At 38.2% G+C, this 22,086-nt stretch overlaps 3 protein-coding genes across 6 annotated transcripts; 1 reads left to right on the forward strand and 2 right to left on the reverse strand.

Moving 5' to 3' along the window:
* Positions 1-283: 283 nt before the first annotated feature.
* Positions 284-9,563, forward strand: dlgap5 (discs, large (Drosophila) homolog-associated protein 5). 2 transcript variants are annotated; one of them, XM_057358353.1, is made up of 20 exons: positions 285-781; positions 1,381-1,601; positions 1,691-1,857; positions 1,963-2,022; positions 2,195-2,228; positions 2,718-2,798; positions 2,933-3,007; positions 3,419-3,496; positions 3,583-3,623; positions 3,712-3,887; positions 4,365-4,598; positions 5,038-5,126; positions 5,218-5,378; positions 5,921-6,019; positions 6,369-6,615; positions 7,428-8,100; positions 8,184-8,232; positions 8,343-8,517; positions 8,630-8,667; positions 9,452-9,563. In XM_057358353.1, exons 2-20 carry the CDS (start codon positions 1,382-1,384, stop codon positions 9,554-9,556), a joined length of 2,802 nt encoding a protein of 933 aa, XP_057214336.1. In that variant the 5' UTR covers positions 285-781; position 1,381; the 3' UTR covers positions 9,557-9,563. The 2 variants fall into 2 exon arrangements, with proteins under 2 accessions (XP_057214337.1, XP_057214336.1); XM_057358354.1 differs by lacking the exon at positions 8,630-8,667 and having other exon boundaries at positions 284-781; positions 9,452-9,560.
* Positions 9,564-9,790: 227 nt separating this feature from the next.
* On the reverse strand, positions 9,791-15,618 carry rsph10b (radial spoke head 10 homolog B). 3 transcript variants are annotated; one of them, XM_057358357.1, is made up of 18 exons: positions 15,300-15,618; positions 15,146-15,221; positions 14,997-15,065; positions 14,033-14,206; positions 13,866-13,951; positions 13,626-13,746; positions 13,375-13,551; positions 13,176-13,299; positions 12,514-12,641; positions 12,241-12,430; positions 12,056-12,158; positions 11,899-11,978; positions 11,615-11,751; positions 10,910-11,017; positions 10,725-10,832; positions 10,454-10,535; positions 10,035-10,215; positions 9,791-9,962 (listed from the first exon to the last, which is right to left on the reverse strand). In XM_057358357.1, exons 1-18 carry the CDS (start codon positions 15,512-15,514, stop codon positions 9,791-9,793), a joined length of 2,331 nt encoding a protein of 776 aa, XP_057214340.1. In that variant the 5' UTR covers positions 15,515-15,618. The 3 variants fall into 3 exon arrangements, with proteins under 3 accessions (XP_057214340.1, XP_057214341.1, XP_057214342.1); XM_057358358.1 differs by having other exon boundaries at positions 14,997-15,060; positions 15,300-15,415; XM_057358359.1 differs by having other exon boundaries at positions 14,997-15,060; positions 15,146-15,415.
* Positions 15,619-15,753: 135 nt separating this feature from the next.
* Positions 15,754-21,550, reverse strand: pms2 (PMS1 homolog 2, mismatch repair system component). The gene is made up of 15 exons (XM_057358355.1): positions 21,280-21,550; positions 21,031-21,170; positions 20,858-20,944; positions 20,668-20,770; positions 20,396-20,579; positions 20,154-20,321; positions 19,831-19,928; positions 19,084-19,183; positions 18,896-18,980; positions 18,623-18,775; positions 17,709-18,522; positions 17,221-17,388; positions 17,041-17,141; positions 16,797-16,966; positions 15,754-16,007 (listed from the first exon to the last, which is right to left on the reverse strand). Exons 1-15 carry the CDS (start codon positions 21,291-21,293, stop codon positions 15,864-15,866), a joined length of 2,529 nt encoding a protein of 842 aa, XP_057214338.1. The 5' UTR covers positions 21,294-21,550; the 3' UTR covers positions 15,754-15,863.
* Positions 21,551-22,086: the final 536 nt, after the last annotated feature.

Raw genomic sequence — 22,086 nt, forward strand, 5'->3', positions numbered from 1 at the left:
GGGATCCCTTAGTGTTCGGGACTCTCGGCTGCAGCCATGTTGCCCATTGGGTTGACGGCATAATACATATAATTTTACAAATGCACACATTCTTGAAAAACGCGTCGGCATTTGTTAAGAAAATATCGCAAAGCCATGCTTTCGATGGTCTGTCTATACCGCTTGTATTTTGAAATGCTCTCTTCTCCCCTGTCGTAAAATCACGTATACGCTGACGTATTCGGAACTAGGACCATATGCAATGCCACGCATGAGGGAACATCACGTTTATATGTATAATTCATGAATGACACGTGGTTACGCTAATGATGACGTCACGACTATATGTTTAATCAATTTTATGCAAATCTTTCCGTTTTGTGACTTTCCATTGGCTAAAACCAATACGTCTGTAGACGAAATTACGTCTTTAGGCGCAAAAACGCGAACACGCGTTATATCGTCTGTACACGTTACGTCTAGAGACATTTTTGATAAAGCGGCCTTCCATAGTTTCACACGTTTTGGCCCTTCTGGCCTTCTATATACGACTTCCCACTCAGCAGAAATACGTCAAGCGAGCGACGCATGTCGTCACCCAAACGTAACCATTCAACGAAGAGTTCTGTGTAGCATGGCAGCCTATCAGATGAGCCGTCTAGATTTTTCAAAACCTGCCCGCCATCTTGCGTGTTGTGTACTCTGGGAAGGTAACCGTTTGTTTACTGAGTGTTGTTACGACGGGATTGTTTCATATTTGGATACAGAGTTTTGTGATTTCAGGGACCTCACGAATATTAAGGTAAGAAAATCCGTCAATCTATATCGATCAATCTTTGTCAAACGTGGCTTAATTCGCTTACTATAAAGTGTCATTGAGTAATACTAATATTAGATCACGACCGCTCTACACGAGCAGTTCAAAGATAATATAACTTTCTATACATTTTTAAATAACAGCAAAATAATAAAGAAAAAAATGTTAAAAAGTTCACCTTGGCAACTAAGTTAAATCGTCTGGTTTCTGGTAAGGAGAATAAACATGTTGCTGTGCTAAAAGAGATTACGTTAGTGCTAGCATTTACATATAACAGATATAGGAAATAAAACCAGATGTAAAAGTGAGTACACAAAGTGTACAAACCAAGAAAATACATACAACAACACCTCAACCTCATTTCTATCAAATTTAGTCATTTAGCAGACGCTTTTATCCACAACCACTTACAAATGAGGGAAACCATGAAAGCAATTGGAACAACAAAAAGCATAAGTTAGACATAAAACTGGTCTCATATAGCCTACCACCGTATACAGAGCTAAGTCTTTTTTTTATAAACGTATTACTTTACAAATAAATAGTTGTTTGGATATAACAGTCTGCTGTGATAACTTTTGTAGGATGGACTCTCGCTTTGCTCACCTGTACAAGCGGGACAGCAGTGTGTCCATGATCAGACTGAAGATGTCCAGACGCAGGTCTCAGTCTCAGAAAGAGAACCGGGAGAAGATGCAGAACCTGCGCAGACACATGGACCAGCTACCGGAGATCGAGCTGTCAATGGATGCATCCAGCATCATTCATACACAAGGCGATGCATCCAAAACAAAGGCTTTTAAAGGTTCATACTCCTTTTTGTTTGTGTTTGGCTTGGCACTGTTTATCTTCATAATAAGTTACAGTTTCACTCAACAAATATGAATGCTGCAGCTGAGGAGAGGAAGAAGATGCTCGCACGCTACAAGGAGAACAAGATGTTGCAGAAAGACAAAGAAAAGAGGGAGAAAGAAAAGAAAGGTGTTTTTAAGGTCGGCCTGTATAAACCACAGCCGCTCGGATATCTGCCTTCAAACTCTGCTGGAACAGGTAGAGGAAAGGTGAGTGAATATGAGTGTAATATTTAAAGATGATTATGTGTTTGCGTCTGTCTTAATTCTCAGACTGTAATTCTGATCGAACATTCTCAATTTCCATCATACCAGATGATCACAGAGCCTAACCAGTCCACAAGAGTGACCCGATCTATGATGCAGAATCAAAAGGTACCTTTTCTAAAGTTTCATCTTCTAAAAGTCAAATCCAAATCTTTATAGTTCTACATGTAAATAAATCTGTAAACGGACATTATTGTGTGTTTGTTACTGTACATTTCTAGTCGCAATGTGTCAGTTTTTGTCATTGTTTATTGTGTACTGTTCTTGTTTTTTATTACAGCCAGCAGTTGTAAGGCAAGCTGCTCCCAAGAAAGGTTAGTCCTGAATGTTCACACATAGTTGTCACTAGGGATGTAACAATATCAAAATCTCACTGTGCGATAATACCTCTGCATAAAGTCCACGGTACGGTATTTGTTGCAATATTTAAAATGCCAAATGATGACTTGGAAAGGTGCCATAAGCATCCTTCTTTTCTTTATCGTCTAATCATAACTGTTGCTTAGAGGGATGAGTTATAGTATGAGATGGGTCATATGACCTAAAAATCCCTTTTATAAAATAAAATAATTGCACCAGATGTTTCGAACTTTCTTTGTTAGGCCCGGAAGACCTATCGTTTCATACAGTCATGTGACCACGATTATATTGAGACAATTTTGCTATTGCGATAACACGATATCGATCATATTGTTACATCCCTAGTTGTCACATAACCAAACATAATAACTAATCAGTTTGAAAATATTCATTATTTCAAGTAATAGTAATCTGTATGCTTTAATGCTGTTGTATGTATACAGTGGAGATGGCACCACCCAGCAGAGCTCAGACCAAGAAGAACTCAAAACCTTTGGCCTCTACCAAAGGCAGAATAGCTACAGGTGTCCGTCTCAGTCAAACTGATCTATAAAAGTGCATCTGGAATTTATGAATGTTCTGCTATATAGATATTTGTATATTTTTATGGAAGTCCTTCTAAGGATAGCTTTATTTATTGTTGTCTCTTATTTTACAGATGAACCTGTGAGAGCTCCAACCACACGATCATCTGCAAAAGTGAAACCGGCACCTGTGGCTAAACCGGTTGCTGGTGAGTTTTCTTCATTGTAACATTTTAAAACGTTGTCTTTACATGAGAGAGAAAGCTTTGCCTCTACCAGAGCCATTGAGAGAGAGAGAGTAGCGTCTTCTCCGTTGACTCCAATGGAACGGTTTTTTCACGGTTTCAATAGTTCCCGGAAGTTACTAGTTACGCATGGAGCTGCGACTAAACAGACCAACTTAGGTAAACTTTTAACCCATTTAAAGACGAAAGCCATTTAATGAATAAAAAAATGAAAGAAATAAAGCATTTAAAGAGAAAACATAACTGGAACTATCTAAAGGCTCCATGAATCACGTGACGCTCCAGCGTTTTGGACTTCTGTTGGCAGAACTCTCTCTCTCAATGGCTCTGGCCTCTACTGCGACCTTACTATAAGTCACCATCTTTGTTATCTAGATTCTAGAGCCCCCAAAACAAGATCGACTGTTAAATGTCCTGCAGCGCCCTCTACATGCGAAGAGAAAGCTTTACAAGGTAACATTACAGTGTTTTATTCTGGCACATTTTATGTAACGCTGGAATGTGGTGTATGTAAATGTGAATCTTATTATTTTACACAGGCGACACAAAACCAAATGCTGGAAATAAGGTTGAAAATAAGGTGAGGGATCTGTCTTTTGTCTTGTTCATTTTGAGAATCGGTTGTAATTGGGAACGGGAAATAAGATTTTGTGTTTTGATATGTTTAGCCTGCTGAAAAGGAGACCTCAGTTGATTCTGTCAGTGCAAAGAGAGATGAGGAACCCAAAGCTACTCCTTCCTCATTTGCCCCGCAGGGCTTTGTGTTCCAGCCTCCTGATGGGCTGACTTCCTTCCAGCCTGAACCTCTCTCTCCACGTTCAGCCATTTCCTTCCCCTCACCGAGGTATAAATTCTAAAAACGTAACGGTTGTTACTTGTCCTGTTGATGACAGATTTATTTATTTATGGGTCTTTAGTCACACATTGTTTACAGTGTGGTGAGGGTTGTTATAATCCCAAAATTAAGTCAGTTCCAGTGGAAGAATGAATTTCAAAACCACATCCAAAAATGATGTTGTAAAGTGTTGTATTATAATGTTAGATATATTAACCAGTTGAACTGGCATGTAACCGAAATCGGTAAAGTTTTTCATTATTTAAGTAACATTCATTAGTAAAACAAGTTTAAAAAGCATGTCAAGCAATACAACAAATAAAACTAACCATTCTCAAAATATTTCAGGTCTTATGTACAATGTTTTACTGAAATGTAAAATATTGCATTAAAAGCTGCACATCAGTATCTGTTTTACCAGGTTTAATGTGTCTCTTATTTTTGCTGTGATCTGTGAAATAATCCAATTGTCTTTCTCTTCTATAGCTTTGTTTTTGAAGCCAACATGGAGGCCACCTTCCCCTCTCCAAAAGCTCTTCTCCCAGCTCCTTCTGTCTCTTCCCCCCCACCTTCTTTATCTACACCTCCACCAGATCATCTTTCCAACCCTCTCCCAGCATCCTCTCCTCCTGTCCCATCGTCCCCTCAGTCATCAACCCCAGCTGCAGCATCACCTCCATCAGTTCCTCTGGAGCCTCAGCATGATGTTGCTTATTTCAGGTAGGACGGGTTTGATAAGTTACTCTTGTATATCTATTTTTGTAGTGACTAGTTTTAATAGTGCATATATTTTTAATGTCACAGAGGTGACCTTAAAACAGGACTAGGCCTTAGTTCAATTAGGACATTTAAGTCACTTTTAAAAACATACTTTACAAAAAACCAATGCTGTGTGCATCCTGAGACAAAACAATCATAATAATATATTTTAAGATCAAGACACATCTAACATATAAGTTAGCCTGGGACTAGGCTTAAGCCCTGTCTGGTAAATATGTATATATTTGTACTATGTAATTGTGTTTAAGTATATTGTTTAAGCAACAAGAAGATGTAAATGCATGAGGTCATGACAGCGTAGAGAAAACAGTCAAGATTTTCTCCTTTGATACTTTTCTGGGTTGTATATAACATAACATGTGTTTTCTATAATAAATAGGGCCGTGATGGCCAGCGAGACCGAACGTTTGACTGGGCTGTCTGAATTGTGGAAGTCACGTTTCGATGATACTTCTATCCCAGAAGAGAGTACGTGTTCTTCAACTAACTAACTCATCTATAATGGCGTGAATCAGCACCCAGTTCATACACTAAAGTGTGTTTCTCCATGTTCCCGTAGCAAGAGACCTGATGCGCACTGCTGTGGGTCAGGCCAGACTGCTGATGAAAGAACGATTCGGTCAGTTTAGCGGGCTGGTGGATGACTGTGACTTGGGCCGCGGAGAGAAAATAACCACCTGCACTGACCTGCAGGGCTTCTGGGACATGGTTTACTTTCAGGTGAAGTTCATTTTAAGCATTGTGAAAGATTAGGGATGTAACGATTCACTCAGCTCACGATGCGATGCACGATTCTGATCTCACGATGCGATTTATTCACGATTTACTCACGATTTATTTTTAAAAAATGAGTTGAAACAAATTAGAAATGAACAACTTCCCTTGCATTATTTCTTAAATGCTTTACGTTTCTTTGCATAATAAAATAATGTTTTATTTCAAATAACAAAAGTAAACTGCGATTTTATAACAAATTAATAATAGAAAAAGTCTCTTTAATATAAACAAACTAATACTGTCTGTGCTTTTCTTGGATTTTTTTGCATTTAAGAAATATCAGCATCCACGTTTAGGTTTGCAGTGAAAATAGCGGCCCCTGCTGTTCAAAGAATGTATTGCGATTCAGTTCAAGCCTCAACCGAATTGAATCGTCACTCATTATAACCGATTTTCAACCGGCTCACGGTGAATCGTTACATCCCTATGAAAGATGTCTGGTTAATTTATTTGTTTTTTTTTCTAAGTTTTTTTTTTTTTTTTAGGTGGAAGATGTTAATAAGAAATTAATTGCCTTGAAGGAGGCAGAAGCAAGAGACTGGAAGGAGGAAGTTAGACCTGCGGCCAGAAAAAGAGTTGTCAAAGTAAGATTATCAGCATCGTACATTAATATTGTTATATTTGTAAAGTTAAATAAAAATGTGTAATGTTAAAATACTTAGTTTTATAATACCACACCAGCTTAATTTCTAAACATAATAGTAGTATGTGTGTATTGAGTTTGATTGGTCAACTTCTGGATTAACCAGTAGTGTGAATTTTGAACTGTTTGTCCAAAATATGAGGGAGTGTTTAAGTAACCTTTACTTTATTTGTTATCTTTATTTTTGCCATTAGTATCAGGGAAGTACTACAGAAATCATTCTGATGCTTCTCTTGGTAAAGATGCACTGTTCAGCTGACACGTCTGTTTATGTGCTGGTGTTTTTGCAGAAGCCTCCTGTCGCTGGAGCGAAGACTACAGCTGGTGGAGGTGCCAGTGCTGCAGCTAAGAGTCGACTGGCTGCTGTAAAGGCGGCTATGAGAGCCAAGCATGCAGAACGGAAAGCTGCTGAGACCTCGGACAACAACCAGGATGCCTCGAGTTCGGCCCCTGCGACCTCTGCCGACACACTGCCTGTACAGACTGTGGTGTTTCATGGAGGCTTTTTTCAGGTGGAAAGCCCAGTCAAGCCATCAGGTAAGAATGTTGTGTATTACTGAGTACCAGGAAAATATAGACCACTTCAGACGATGTAAACAGTGCTGGTTCAGAAGAACTTCCTGTTTCTTTGTTTTAACAAGAACAGAACTTTTATAACCGATGTCAAAATGTTAAAGGGATACTTCACCCAAAAATGAAAATTCTGTCATCATTTACTCACCTTCGAGTTGTTCCAAATCTATATAAATTGAATGTTCTGATGAACACAGAGAAAGATATTTGGAAGAATGCTTATAACCAGACAGATTTTGCCCCCCATTGACTACCATAGTAGGAAAAATACAATGGTAGTCAGAAGTGTCCCAAGAACTGTTTGCTGTCCTACATTCTTAAAAATATCGTCGTTTGTGTTCAACAGAACAAAAAAATGATAAAGTATGTTTTCCTACTATGGTAGTCAATGGGGGGCAAAATCTGTCTGTCTGTCTTTAATTTTTATTTGGCAATTAAAAAGTTAAAAGTCATTGAAAGGAATAATGAAATCTTATGTCATAGAAATGTTTTACACATTGCTTGTCTTTATAATATTCAGTAGGTTTGAAATTGAGTGAATAATTGTCAATTATACGGAAATGACTATTTACTATGGTAACTATTACTATATTTTTATAATAATGTGATATAATAAATAATTATATAAAAATGGATTAAATAAACAGGATAACATTAGAACAACAAATTTCCTTTTTAAATGTACATTTAAAAAATATTGATACTAAAATGTATGTTTGAAAAAAAAGATCTTTGTCCATTCATTCATGTCTGATGGAGTTGAATCCTATTTTCAGGTTTGGTTGGACGATCGTCTCGAATCAGTGCTGTCTCTACACCACAGTGCTCCAAGTTTACCACTCCAAGCAGGCAGGGCAGACCAAACGCAGCTTCTCATGCCTCTCCTCTCCCCTGCACACCTTCTCGAAACCTCTCTGACGTATTACCCATTTCTACTCCTCAACATCCTGCTGAGCCCCTGCCACAGACACCCAAAGCCCCTCAGATCAGCCCTGAACACAACCAAAGTGTACACGTTTCACCAGACACTGAGTCCTGTTCCAACAACCTACCTCAGTTTGATTTAAGCCCTAAGACCTGTACCTCACACATTCAATCAGATAGCAGCAGCGCACAAGAAAACGGTCTAGCCGACCAGTCACTTGATGCACCCAGCCAGTCAGAAACAGAGCTTCCTGTTGATTCTTCAGAACCCTGTCCTGAGCTTGCAGAACACATTGCAGAGTCTGTGGTGTGTAGCCCTTCCTCCCAAGAGAATACAGAAGAAAATCTGATTTCTGATGAGGAGATCCCAACTGGAGCAGAAGCCTGTTCTGGTACTAAAGAAGTGAAGACAGATCCCAGCGTTTGTGGCCCCGCCTCTACAACCCTGACACCATCCACACCAGCCAAAGATCTTGAAGTTTCTACAGCTCTCAATAATGAGGTTGTCATTTCTGCTTGTGATAGGTAAGCTTTGTTATATCAGGCCATTGTTATAAGAATATGCCATCCTGAATCACAAGCTCATACAGTCTGTACTGTCCATACAGCTCTCCAAGCAGTACAGATGTTGAAATGACTGGAAATCAAGATTGTGAGGTGATTACATACCAAATCAAACCTTGATTTATTATAAATGTATCATTTATAGAGAGTGATGATAAGCCTGATTATTATTTTTTTCTTTTTTTTTTGGTCTCGTTTCTAAGGGGGATGCTGGTTTGGACATTGAGCATTACCTGCAGCCTTCAGTAAGATACAGCATGTCTCCAGTACAGAGGCTTACAGAAGAGAGGTTCTCTCTCGGAGCAGTGGATGCTGAGATGGAGAGCCCAGCGTCTCAGGTAGAAGAGCACACTGTGGATGTTTTGGAAACCCCTACAGGTAACTTGTGCTTCATCATAGTGTTTTTATTAGTCATAATGCTCACATGTGGTCACAGTTTGTTTGGGGGCACATGGGCACTCACATATTCTCTCTCACACTCCTTTCTCAGCCCTTCCCAGGATGCTTTTCACACCCCGGACTGATCAGGTGGATGTCATTTTTCTTTTTGAACTGTCCTTCTCTGGTTTTCAACAGGGTTCCCATGACTTCCATTCGTTCATGATTACTAGATAGGGATTTTAAGAATCACAAAGACTCTAAAAGTGTAATTTCTAGTTGACATGATATATTTAATATTTATTATCACTGAATATAATTCAGTAATAATATGGGTTATTCTTACGAAGCTGTTGAAACATCGTGGCAGTAATGATTTTAAATATATAACAACTTCATTAACACAAAAATGATTATGATAAAGATAATTGTATTTCTTGCACAAATTGTGTTTTTAACATAGGAAGGATTTTAGTGTTTTGCATTTTCTGCTGAAAATCTCATTACCATTATTTTAGCAAAACATGCTATGGTATTGGCATTTTAGACTGTTATAGTAATATTTTATTTGTTTTGAAAAAATGTTCAAAAGCGTGTTAAAGTTTTGAAATAGATGTTTTTAAGCATGTCAGGCCTCCTTTTTAATGTTTAAATTGTTTAATGCCTAAAAGAAAATTTGTAGATGCAAATATTTTAAAACAATCACGCTTGGAAACCATGATTTTATGAGAAACACCCATATACTTGGTATAAACATTATATTTATTAATTCATATATTTTTAATGATTCATTTATTGATGTTTAATTAGATCATTTCAGGCATGAACATCAGAAGTGTAAAATTTATTGTTAAAATCACTAATATGTTAAAACTTGAAAGATTTTGATAATCCAAGTTTCTTTTCCTAACAGTTTGTGTGTTTTTATTTGTAGATGTCAGACAATCTGTTGCTGTTCACCCCAGAGAAGAGAGAGAGAGAGAGACAGTCAGTGTGTGAACACGACCTGATGACATTCACACCTCCCACAAATAAATAACAGCACATCCATAGTCACTGTCCAAGTTGTCCGATTATTTTATTTTTTTGTTATTAAATTAGATTCATGTGATACTAAAGTGTTTTGCTACTCATATATTTTGTACTTTATAGTGCCATTCGGATCAAGCTATATTTCTATGCAGTTCTGGCCCTTTTAAAGGCTTTTAAATAAGTGAACAGTTTGTTTGTTTAAAACCAATTAAATCATACAATTGAATTGTATCCTGTGAGTTTACTGCTTTTTCTTCCTCTGGCTGATGGGCGACTCTTTGGAAACAACAGACTTTGTGGAGTTCACATGGTTCATGGGAGGCGGAGGCAATGGCGGCGAGTGATAATGGTCTGGACCTTTGTCTCCATCTTCATCTTTTTGTCCCCCCTCAGCCTCACACTGCTCCTTTTGTCTGAAATACATCAAGTCACTAGTAAATGCAGGTTAATGCATTGGTTAAACTGTTACTCGGGTCATTTTTTACCTTGCTGACTCTGCAAGAGAAATTCTGTTTTTTTCTTTCAGCTTGAGTCTCTCCTCTTTCACCAGCTCCTTCACCTTCACGCTGTGCTCGTATGCAGGGATGAATGTCTGAGACAGGAACTGTTGGGTTTTCTGTATCTGGCCCTGCAGATCTACCTCACTTACAGTGCCTTCAGCAGCCTCTGAGTATATAAGAGCATTATTAGAATAAGGCAGAGGTTGAAAGTGTATTGTATGGAAAATTACCTCTAGTTCTCAAATATGATTGGAGTACCTAACTGTGTCATAGCTACTAAAGTGATGTCAGCATTATAAGACTACTAATATTAGATTGACTAGTCTCAGTGGAATGTAATGTAACGTAAACCACATGCTCCTTTACATTTAACAAAAGAATTAATTTTCACATTTGTGAAAAACCTTTGGAGGCAAGTGCTGGATGTAGTCTTTGCTCCGTCCTCTCACATCTGGATAACCGAGCCATTTCATGTGATGGGGCCACCTTAATGGAGACAATCTGGTTAGCTTTCACCCCAGCTCAGATAATCATCGACTCAAATTTGATATTTAGAAATGTCTAACTCGGGAAACGTACTGGCAACACAAGAGTAAAAGCACTCATTTACACAACCTATTTAACTATGATTTATTTGGAATAATGTGTGTTGAAAAAGGCTGTAATATTCTGTACAGTTTGGTCCTGATGATCCGTGTCCGATTGGTTCTCAGCAGTTTGAATTTTCTCGCCTTTAACCTCAGCACAGCCTAGCAGAGCCTCAAAGAACTCCAGAAAAGTCATCTGTAACCAAAACGAACATCAGAAAATCATAACGTACATCATACTGGAAAAAATATCTTGTGTGCTAAGCTGTTGACCTCTAGTTCTAAGTTGCTGTGGGTTCCATCATAGACGGCAAGATCTTCAACAGAGACTATTTCTAGTACTTTAGATACAGTCAGCTCATCGTCATATATGCAGAGATCCTGTAAACACAAAGAAGTCCGTATTATAGTTGGATTTAAAAAGTAACTAGTAATTTATATTTATGTAAAATATGTTTCCTCAAATTATACTGCTAAAATAATTTGTACTGAAAAAGATGAATCAACAACATAACATTGCAGTTTTTGCCATCTTACCTTTAGTTCTTGACAATCTAAAAAATGGTTTAGTCACTTAGAAATAGTAACAATTTTCAATTGCACTATCATTCTCAAAGAGACAGTTCACCCAAAAATGTAAATTCTGTCATCATTTATTCCCCCTTGTCATCTCAAACTTTTGTCTTTCTTTCATCTGCAGAGCACAAAAGAAGATATTTGGAAGAATGTTGGTAACTGAACAACCGCGGTAACCCTTCTATTTTATGGACACAAAGTACTGAAGTTGTTTTGTTACCAACATTCTTCAAAATATCTTATTTTGTGTTCTGCAGATGAAAGTCATTCAGGTTTGAAATGACAAGAGAGTGAGTAAATAATGCCTAGAGTTTTCATTTTTAGGTGAACTTTCCCTTTAAAAACAATTTGTTATTATTTGTTTAGTAACCTGACCATAAATTAGAATAAGAGGGATGTTACCTTGAGCATCAAAATAAACTGCCTTACAGTCAAGGTTTGGGCTGATTTTGCCTTACATAAGGCCTGGTAAATGTTCCAGCATCTTTCTGTGTAGTTACAAGCAACTACAGAATGGACCGGATGTCTAAATAGAGGCCCTGCAAAAAGAATAAAAGAATTGGGCCTTTCGTAGGTCAACAATAAGTGTGCAAAAATACATTACATCATTTCAGACAAGCTGTGTCTGTATCATGTTCAACATAAACAGTCGGACAATCTCATCTATCATGATGGTCTGTATATACCTTTCACATTCTTTGCATTGGGAATGATGTTCTGCCTCGTGAGCTTTGAAAAACATACTGCCAGTAGATTATTAGAGGACCTGAAATATGACGATGTGTACTGTGACCAGAAAGCAACTCTCTGGAATCTTAAACAAAAATGACAGAAAGTTCATACTCAATATCTTTGCAATAGATATGATATGCTGTGATGATAATATAGCTGATGCACTCTCTTGGAAGAATGGTGGTAAAAGGAGAACAAACTCCATCCGGTTCTTCTGCGTCCATAAAAAACAAAAGAAGCTTTGTTTTATTGTCATAAAACATTATCCCAAATTTTCCTAAATGCAAAGATGTTACCCTTGATGAGACGGTCTATTTGCGCAAGAGTCATCCCATGTTGGTGACCTTTACAGTCCTTGAGGAAGTGTAAGAACTGCAGGTGGGTGAGCGGGAATGTTTTATCTGGAGTCTGCTCATGTCCAAGGCTGCTGTAAAAGCTGTATATTTCCCTCAGCAAACCAATGTGTCTTAACACAGCAAATTCCACCTATACACAGACATTGCAAATCCATTCAGTTAGATGGCAGCACAAATTTGACTGTACATCTGATGGAGATTCATCTCAGATACCTGTCTGAGCTCTTGATCCCTGTGAGTCTCAGGGAGTCTGTTTAACAGGGTCTGGATGTTCAAAGCCATGTCAGGTCCAAGCAGTGAAGAACTAGTGCTTGACTGTAGAAGTCTCTTGGGTAAGTCACCTAAGGCAGATATAAAGACTGATGGTTTAAGAAAGATGTAAGGAATAATATTTGCACTTACATTTATAAAGCTTCTGGTCGTAAATTAAAGGTCCAATGTGTCATTTTTTGGAGGATCTATTGACAGAAATGCAATATAATATACATGTAACTATGTGTTCAGAGCTGTATAAAGACCTTCCATAATGAAGCGTTACGTCTTTATTTCCTTAGAATGAGCTATTTCTACCTACATACACCACGGATCCCCTTGCATGTAAATCACCACGTTGTTTCTACAGAAGCCCTAAACGGACAAACTGCTTGACAGAGCGCATTTTGTAAATACGTTATCTCCTTCAGCAAAGAAGCGAAAACGTGCCGATATCTTAGTTCTGTGTCAGCCCCCATAGTGCTTCGAAAGGGAGGGGTGGAGTGAGCCGTCGGTCGCAATTTGCAGCCTCACCACTAGATGCCGCTAAATTTCACACATTGGACCTTAAAACAATGAGAATATATATATATTTATATATAAAAAATAAAACTATTATTTACTATCATCTGGGAGGTAAGGAGTGCTCGGAGTACTCATGCCAGGAGTGAAAGCTGGAAAATCCACAATGCAGTCCTTAACAAACTCCCCTTCATATATGCGTCCATCCTCAAAAGTGTATTTCCCCTGCAAAAAAAAACATCTGCAGTGTTATCATAAAATAACACAATAATCTCATGAGCAGTTGGAACGTTGACTTACCCGTCTGTGTTTTTTATCATGTCTCCACTCTCCGCTATAAACAGCCCCACTGGCATATGAGAACTTTCCTTGACCGTGGCGCATTCTCTGAACAAATTCCCCACTGTACTCGTTCATACAAGGGTACAGTGAGCAAGGAACTCTTTTACGGAACCATGTGTACGTCCCGTTTCCAACCTATAATAAAATACTAAAGATATCATGTTTCTATAAAAAACAGACCAGGAACTGTCTTTGAAATATTCACAGACCTGGATACCGTTCACCCACTGTCCACTGTATTGCTGATTCAACTGAATCCATTTCATTTTTCCTTCTCCGTGTTGAACATTGTTACTCCACTGACCCTCATATACATTTCCAGATGGGTAACTTAAGTAAAACATATTTGCGTTTGCTATTAGAATGTTGATTTTAGAAAAAAATGTGCCAGATCTTAAAAATTGCATTATTGATTTATTATTGAATACGTGTGCTATGACTTCACATACTGACGCACTCCCCAGCCTTCTCTGCTGTTGTTTATCCAGTCTCCTTCGTACCACGACGTTGATGCTTGGTTATAGTACATTATTCCCTGTGACAACCACAACACGCCAGTCAAGATTTATTGTGCGAGAAAGATGTTAAGACAATAGATACGTGTGTGTGGACATACATTTCCTTGTCTTTTCCCCAGACACCACTGGCCCGTGTACACAGTATTGGTTTTGGCACATTTGTAGGTCCCGACGCCATGGCGGATACCATTGTGTACCTCACCCTCATAGGTGCTGCCATCTGGCCAGGAGTAAGTCCCACACCCCATGAGAACATTTGATTTGAAATCACCCTGCCAAATGCAACAGTTCAGTACCATTTTTACCATTAAAACATTATTATGATGTGTGTTTTGGGTCTTTTTCCAGTATAGGGTTCTTTTGATTTCAACCAGTTAAAGGGATTGTTTACCCAAAAATAAAAATTCTGTCATCATTTACTCACCTTTCAGTTGTTACAAATCTGTAATAAATGTCTTTGTTCTGATGAACAAAGAGAAAGATATTTGGAAGAATGCTTATAGAAGTTCTTGGACCCCATTGACTTCCATAGTAGGGAAACATACTTTATATATTTTTTAGTTCTGTTGAACACAAAAGAAGACATTTTGAAGAATGTAGGAAAGCAAACAGTTCTGGGGAGCTTTTCACTACCATTGTCATTTCTCCTACTGGTCAATGGGGTCCAAGAATTGTTTGGTTACAGTAAAAGCATTCATCCAAATATCTTTCTGTGTTCAACCAAACATTTATACAGTTTTGGAAGAACTAGAGAGTGAGTAATTCATGACAGAATTTTCATTTTTGACTGAACTATGCCTTTAACGTCCACCAATAATGCAACGCATACTTTCCATTAAAACCAATGCAATTCCTGTTATAATATTTAACCATCTGTGACGGTTTTTTCAGCTGGGAATGAATAACAATTCACTTAATTCCTTGTAAATTCCAGTAATGCATGCGTAAAAATTGACCTAAAATAAAACACTGAGGTATTGTGTGACTGATGTAATCCTGACTAAAATCAACCTGTTCATTTTTAAACAACAGATGAATGGCCCCTGCGAACTCTCTACATACCTGATACTTCAAACCGTCAGACCAGATATATTCACCATGCCCGTGCAATAACCCGTGTGAAAAACTACCCTAAGAAATGCAAAATGTTAGAAAGCTATTCAATAACTAAATTCTGCTATTTAACAAACAACAGTCGGGTTTATAATCACCTTGTATTCGTGGCCACCTTGAAAGTAAGCGACACCTTGCCCGTGAAACACATCTCCACTCTTATCACCTTCATATCTGAAGGAAAAAATTACCGCGAACAATAATTACTAATTGTTTACATGTTTTGACCATTTGCATGAATGTGTGTCTGACCTTTCAACGATTATATGATGAAGAATGGAAAGTTCGCGGATGTGATCTTCATTGGGTGGCATTGACGCAGCAGAGCAGGTCTCCGGTGTCGTTTCTCCATCCTCGTGCTCTTCCACCGACTCTGAACTTGACTCGTATGACTGTTTCAAGTCTTTATTAAACGATGCTTCTGGTGTAGATCTGTCAGATCTTTTCTTTCGGTCAGCTTTATCCATAGCGAATCAAATTTAGCTGGTCGGGTAACATGCGGGAGTAACGGCGGAGCGTACATAGCAACAAGACATCGGTTGCTAAGGAATGTTACAGTAAGGCTAATTTAGCCAAAGCAAATTCATTTAAATATCGATTTAGCAGAAATTTGATTAATAATCTTAATTTCTTCGGTTCTTTATTGTTATAATTGTTTTATGAGATATAAAACATAATTTGTGCATAACAGTACAACTAGGAAATAACAATATTTATTACAAAGTTTCTTTATTAAAAGAAAAAATCAATATAATCCTTTATTAAAACGAGTCTGAGAGTCACTAAAATCACAAACAAACAAACAGCAACAGTGTTTCAATCCACAGAAATCATATCCAGATTAGCAAGGTGTCTCAATGTGGGTCTTCCATGAGGACAATTCCAAGGCTGTTCAATTTCCCCCATGTGAACCACAAGTTTCTTCATTTCAGTGGTGTTTAGGGCAGTGCCGACCATTACCTTGGGTAAACAGACATCATTTTAAATGTGAGTGTACACAAAAAATATATATTTGTGACCCTGGACAACAAAACCAGTTGGGGTCAATTTTTCTCCAAACTGAGATTGATACAATATCTGAAAGCTAAATAAATAATCTTCCCATTGATTTATTACTACTTAAAACTCTGGAATCTGAGGGGGGCAAAAATACTGAGAAAATCGCCTTTAAAGATGTCCAAATGAAGTCCTCATAGCATATTACTCACAAAAATAAGGTTTTGATATATTTACAGTAGGAAATTTACAAAATATCTTCATGACCCTGTTGAAAAAACCAGCATATGCTGGGTTAGGTATGTTTTGATGCTGGTTTGACCATCTTAAACCAGCAGATGACCAGCACACGACCAGCTTAAACCATGACCAGTTTAAACCAGCACAAACCAGCATCAAAACATACCAAACCATCATATGCTGTTTTTTTCAACAGGGGAAACATGATCTTTACTTAATATCCTATTGGCATAAAAGAAATATAGATAATTTTGACCCATACAATTTTTTTTGGCTATTGCCAAAAAACGTTTGTGCTACTTATGACTGGTTTTGTGGTCCAGGGTCACACTTGACAACAAAATACACATGCAATTACAGCTTATTTGCTCACTTTTGCTTTAACAAGCAGGACATATTCAGACAGGAAGGTAACTCTTCAAAATCAGAAATGATAACTGCACCCTACACAAATGATGTATAAAGTTTATGCATCTTATACAAGAGAAAAAAAGAAAAACAGGCTGCACTCACTGATTTGCGACATGACCTGGACGCGAACATCTGCCGTACGCGTGAAGGACGACACATGACTCCGGGACAGTCGCTAAGCATGAAGATGAGTTCCTCAATGTCACTTGGGCCAAAAGTCCAATTCTTACTCGTTGGTAAAGACACCAGCTTCACCCGCTCCATAACCTGAGCTGAAAAACACAGCATCTAACATGAATTTGGAGAAAAAATTAACAAGATGACAAAACACTACTTGTTAACTTACCCTCCTCATCAATGAGGAAATCAAACCCATTCTTTCTGAAGATTTCAAGGTTTTCTATGAGCACCGTTTCACTGATGGCAGGGAGATGAAGATTTTGCGGACTGCAGATGGAAAAATATTTCAAATGAAAGTCTTTCCTGAATACCTCCTTATCTGAGTGGTGTTTTACATGTGACTTACACTATAAGACGCTGTCCCTTTAAGACGGTATTCTGTTGCAGCATCTCAAATTTGTACTTTTCATCCGTGGCGTGCTGGTCGATTATGAAAAGGTCTGATTTGAGCTTGGTGATAATAAACCCCAGGTTGAACTGCCCTATGACTTCCATCTCCTTGAACATATCTTTGCTGTAAAAAAAGCAAACTTTGTAAATGATGTATACATTTATGGGGGTGGTTTCCCGTACAGGGATTATCTTAAACCAGGACTAGGCCTAGAAATTTAAGTGATTTTAACAAACATGCCTTACTAAAAACATTACTTGTGTGCATTTTGAGACAACACAAAGGCAATGATGTATTTTAAGATATGTCCGTGCAAGTTGTTTTCCGTTTGGACAGCTCTTACATTTATTTTAGTCTAGGACTAGTCTAATCCCTGTCTGGGAAACTCCCCCATGAAGCGTGATGTTGGTTCTTTAGAAGATTAAACGGAATCGTCACACAACCTTATTTCTTTCTTAAGCTCATCCTCAGCGCTATGGTTTTCCCCAGGGCTGATCGTTGCCCTGAACCGTCTGTATTTCGGCTCTTTATCGCTGTCCTCTCTCTGCTGTGCCTGTAACCTCTGTATCCTTTTAGAAAGTTCCTGAAGAGAAAACTGTAAATGCACTGTTTTCTTCTGTATGCTAACAGGTGAATCCAACAATTCCAGAGAATCCGTTTTGATTTGGGAGTCACGTCTTGCTCTTTTTGTTTCTGGACTAAAGATTCTGTCCTCATGTTCTGACTTTGTCTCTGGCACCAAACCATCATAACTCCTGAACTCTGTGTCTACAGCTTCATCCACCGTCTCTGTTTTAACACCATTCTCATCCACAACAGAGTCTGGTAAAACATAGTCTTGTCCATGTTCTGGATCTTCTTTGGTAGAATTTTGGTGTGCGACTCCAGAATCAGTATCACTATTAAAGGTGCTTTTAAATCTATCTAGACAAACTGTATAACTTTTCACAGATGATACAGAAGTTGTAAACGATGTCAAAGGCTTTCTTATAACGTCAGGCGTTGTTTTGGAGCAGCTGACAAAGGAATACATCATCTTCTGAGATGGACCACCACAAGCAGCTTTATGACTAGACTGCATTGACCTTACTCCGGGAGCCTGATGGTTTGAAAATGCTTCTTTTAGTCCAGCTAAATTGATGGAGGTCTTTCGGCTGCCGGTAGATGACTCGGAGACATCATCTTGAATTGCTTCAGCGACAGAATCTGTGTCTTGATCTTCTGAAATGGCACTAGTTTTTGGCGTTCTGCACAGACCTAAAAGAAAGAAGAACATCTAAAAATGTGACACCACGACACCATACAACAAACTTTTCTTGACTGGTTAAAATACTTGTTTCGACTCATTTAAACTTACTGGTAATTGGTGTGGGTATGTGATTGAAACTGATTTTATTGATCCCAGTCTCATACATAGCAATGAGTGAACATTTCAGAGTGGCCAGTAAGAGGTTTTCCTCTTGTAGAAGGATCTGACGTTTGTCTGGAGTGACATTCACATCAACACAGTCTAAAAAATCAAACCAAAAGTCACGGAAAGTGACAATTTTGGATAAAATATATACAGTAAACAGAACGTTGAAGAACTAGCGTTTATTTTTATTCCCGCATTCGTCTATGCAAGTATTACCTGAAGCAACAGAAATGTTTAGAGCAACAAATGGGTACTGGTGGCGATTGTACATGTGATAAACTTCATTCACGAGTTTGGAGACCTGTATTATATCCAAACAAAACACATGCATGAAAAAAACAGAACCATAAACACAAACTATTGCAATTAAAAACCTAAATATTTGTATTTATTTAATTGAATACCTTTACAGGATCACAGGGGCGTTTATTAATAAAAAAGAACTGTCTGTCTGTAGCACTTCGACCAACACCATGATCGCTTTGTGACACAAACCCTTCAATGCTAAAATTCAACAACAACAACAATTCAACAACAACAATAATCATCATTTGACACTGAAATGCTTTAATGGGATAGTTCACCCAAAATTGAAAATTCTGTCATCATTTACTCATCCTCAAGTTGTATATATTTCTTTGTTATGTATAACACAAAAGATATTTTAAAGAATGTGGGAAGCTAAACAGTTTTGAGGCACCACTGACTACCATAGTAGATTATTTTCCTATTATTGTAGTTAATAGTGCCCCAAAACTGTTTGGTTATAAACATTCTTCCAAATATATTTTTTTCTGTGTTCAGCAAAACAACAATTTTTTACAGGCTTGGAGAGTGAGTAAATAATGACAGAATTGTTTTTTTGGTGAACAATCCCGTTAATTTATGTGTGCTAACACCTTGTCTACACCGGACACGGAGCGATGCATCACGATAAGAACCCATTAAATTTTACATTTTGTCCACACTGGATGCTGCGCGACTCAACAATCCCACTAGAACCGGTCGCGTTCGGTGTTGACACGGTGTAATTGTTAGGTTAATTTTTAAAGTGTATCAGACACAAACATTTAAATTGGTAGAGCTTTACATTAAAAATGAATTTAGTGTCATTACAATTGTTTTGAGGAAACGGGTTTACAAAGACTAACGTGAAAAGGTTTTCTGGGACATCGACCCCACTGAGACCGTAGTCTTCCTTAATTGCGTCAGAAGGAGATATTTGTACGAAGGGAATCAAACTCTGAAGCTGCGGACAAACAAGAATTTGAGTTTATTCATTGTAATGTTACACTTGTCAAAAACACCTCACTCTAATTTTTCCACTACTTTTGGACATTTGTCAGATGTTTAAATCCAAAGCAACAGTGCCTCATAAGCCAAGGTAAACAGTCCGCCATGGATCAAACCTCAACGGTCCTCCAGTTAAGCTACATGAGCATTACAAAAAAGTTCAGGTTGTCGGTGTTCTTACCTGCTTTGGGCCAAAAACAGCTCCAATGTTGTCTCGCACGCTGTTACTGCCACTGGTGCACAGGATCGTGGTGCGCTTGCCCTGTCCAATCTGGTTGGTGCATGTAATGCGCACACCAGTGGAAATGATGCAGTAGGACTGCAAGACAAAAACCATCTTGGCATATTCCTGTTGAACAACACAATCCAGTTACTTCTCTTCCAAATAAGCAAAACAACCATGAAAACCATGTTCATGCAGACCTTCTTGATGTTGCGCTGGAACTCCTTGTGTCGAACGGGTAGCGTGGAAAAGAGTTTCTGAAGAGTAACAGTCGTGCCGTGCTGACGTGGATGGGGCACGTTCTGAGTGAGACGACCATCTTGATCAAACACCATTCGAGCTCCGATCTGAGCACTCTCGTGGCAGGTCACAACACTAAGATCACTACAATATAAAACATGTCTTATCGTACACATTAATAACCAAACTAAACAAAACAAATAACATATAGTCAACACATTCAAATTATTACCTAAGAGCACAGAGCGAGCTGAGGGCTTCTCCACGGAATCCGAATGTTTCCACATGAATCAAGTCAGAAAAGTCTCTTAGTTTGGAGGTGTGATGTTTCAAAGCTGCAGATTTGGAGAAGATATGAGTAAATAAATAAGCATGCCAGATTTATATTATCACTGGTCATCCAAGTTCAGAAGGTAACTTACTAAGTCCCTCAAAATATTGCTCCTCAACACCTTTGCCATTGTCAGATACCTCCACCAGCTCTGTTCCGCTGTCTTTTAGCTTGACATCTATATGAATAAACATGAGACAAAAAACTGACCATGTGCAGCATGACATCAAATGTTCCCTCTGATCGGTCATTTCTTAAGCTCACCGACATTAGTGGCACCAGCATCAATACTGTTCTCCACCAGTTCCTTCACAGCTGTGGCCAGACTCAGCACCACCTGCCCTGAACAGATCTGATGTACAGACTGCTTGTCTATTGCTTTTATGGCTCCTGCAGACCCCGGGCTTTTACACATAATGAAACCAAGAAAATGGGGCTAGAAAGTGTTTGCATTGTCACATAAACATAAAGTTACGTATTGGAGAAGGTATATGCAAAGCGTTAAAAACTTACCACGTATCTGACATCCTTGCTTTAACTGTATTACATGTGATGGCAAAATCAATCAACGAAGCGTAACAAACCGTTGCATTGCATTGTAACGTTAGCTATTTTAACAGCATTTTGTCCTTGCGTTTATCAGGCCAGCAGCGTAAGTTCAATGCTTCATTGTTAAAAGAAAAAAAGCAACGACACAATACTGATAAACTACAAATACACGGGTGGGGTGGACTGCTTCATATTTGACTACCAGTGCAGTGCACGCGTTTCACTGCATCGCCCTCTGCTGCTCTGAAGACATATCCCGCGATGTGACGTAAACGTCACCACATGTTATGGATAGCATGTGATCAACGGTTATTGTTTTTGCATGTTTTGTATAAACTGTACTGCTTTTTACCCCCTTTTTTTACTTTGTTAAAACTTTTTAAACATCACGACTTTTTTATGCAATGAAATACATTTTATAAAAATATATACTTTACATTCTCGTAAGTTAGATTATAAATGTATTATAATATTAATAATGCTTCGTAATAAAAGCATGCTAACGAAATTACATTGTGCTATTTTATTTTGAAATACGTTTCATCATCCTGTGCGTGGTTCCTCGAATAGGGATTGTGTACAAAGTGCAGGTCCAATGTTAGGGCGAAATTCACAACTATCTGAGTTTTGTTCTTCTAAAATGTTTGTCTGTGGTAATAAACGTATTCAATAATCATAAAAACATACAACACTGACATTTATTTACCTTTTTATGCATTATATTATGTTTTCATATTAACATAAGGCACACGTTTTTAAGACGCTCTCTTA

The sequence above is a fragment of the Triplophysa rosa genome, linkage group LG18 (genome assembly GCF_024868665.1).
Source record: "Triplophysa rosa linkage group LG18, Trosa_1v2, whole genome shotgun sequence".
NCBI classification, from domain to species: domain Eukaryota; kingdom Metazoa; phylum Chordata; class Actinopteri; order Cypriniformes; family Nemacheilidae; genus Triplophysa; species Triplophysa rosa.

Bases quoted from the DNA above. Each gene is read 5' to 3' on its own strand.
- rsph10b (XM_057358357.1), bottom strand. From the start codon at position 15,514: ATGGATAAAGCTGACCGAAAGAAAAGATCTGACAGATCTACACCAGAA. The intron at 11,752-11,898 runs GTATATACAGAC...TTCTTTTTGCAG, and splicing joins CAATGCAAAGAATGTGAAAG to GGCCTCTATTTAGACATCCG. The intron at 10,536-10,724 runs GTACAGAATATT...GTCTCCATTAAG, and splicing joins CGGATCATCAGGACCAAACT to GTGGCCCCATCACATGAAAT.
- pms2 (XM_057358355.1), bottom strand. The intron at 20,580-20,667 runs GTAATAATTTGA...TTTATATTGTAG, and splicing joins AGCTCGCTCTGTGCTCTTAG to TGATCTTAGTGTTGTGACCT. The intron at 19,929-20,153 runs GTAAGAACACCG...GTTTGTCCGCAG, and splicing joins CTGTTTTTGGCCCAAAGCAG to CTTCAGAGTTTGATTCCCTT.
- dlgap5 (XM_057358353.1), top strand. From the start codon at position 1,382: ATGGACTCTCGCTTTGCTCACCTGTACAAGCGGGACAGCAGTGTGTCC. The intron at 8,101-8,183 runs GTAAGCTTTGTT...CTGTCCATACAG, and splicing joins GTCATTTCTGCTTGTGATAG to CTCTCCAAGCAGTACAGATG. The intron at 8,233-8,342 runs GTGATTACATAC...CTCGTTTCTAAG, and splicing joins CTGGAAATCAAGATTGTGAG to GGGGATGCTGGTTTGGACAT.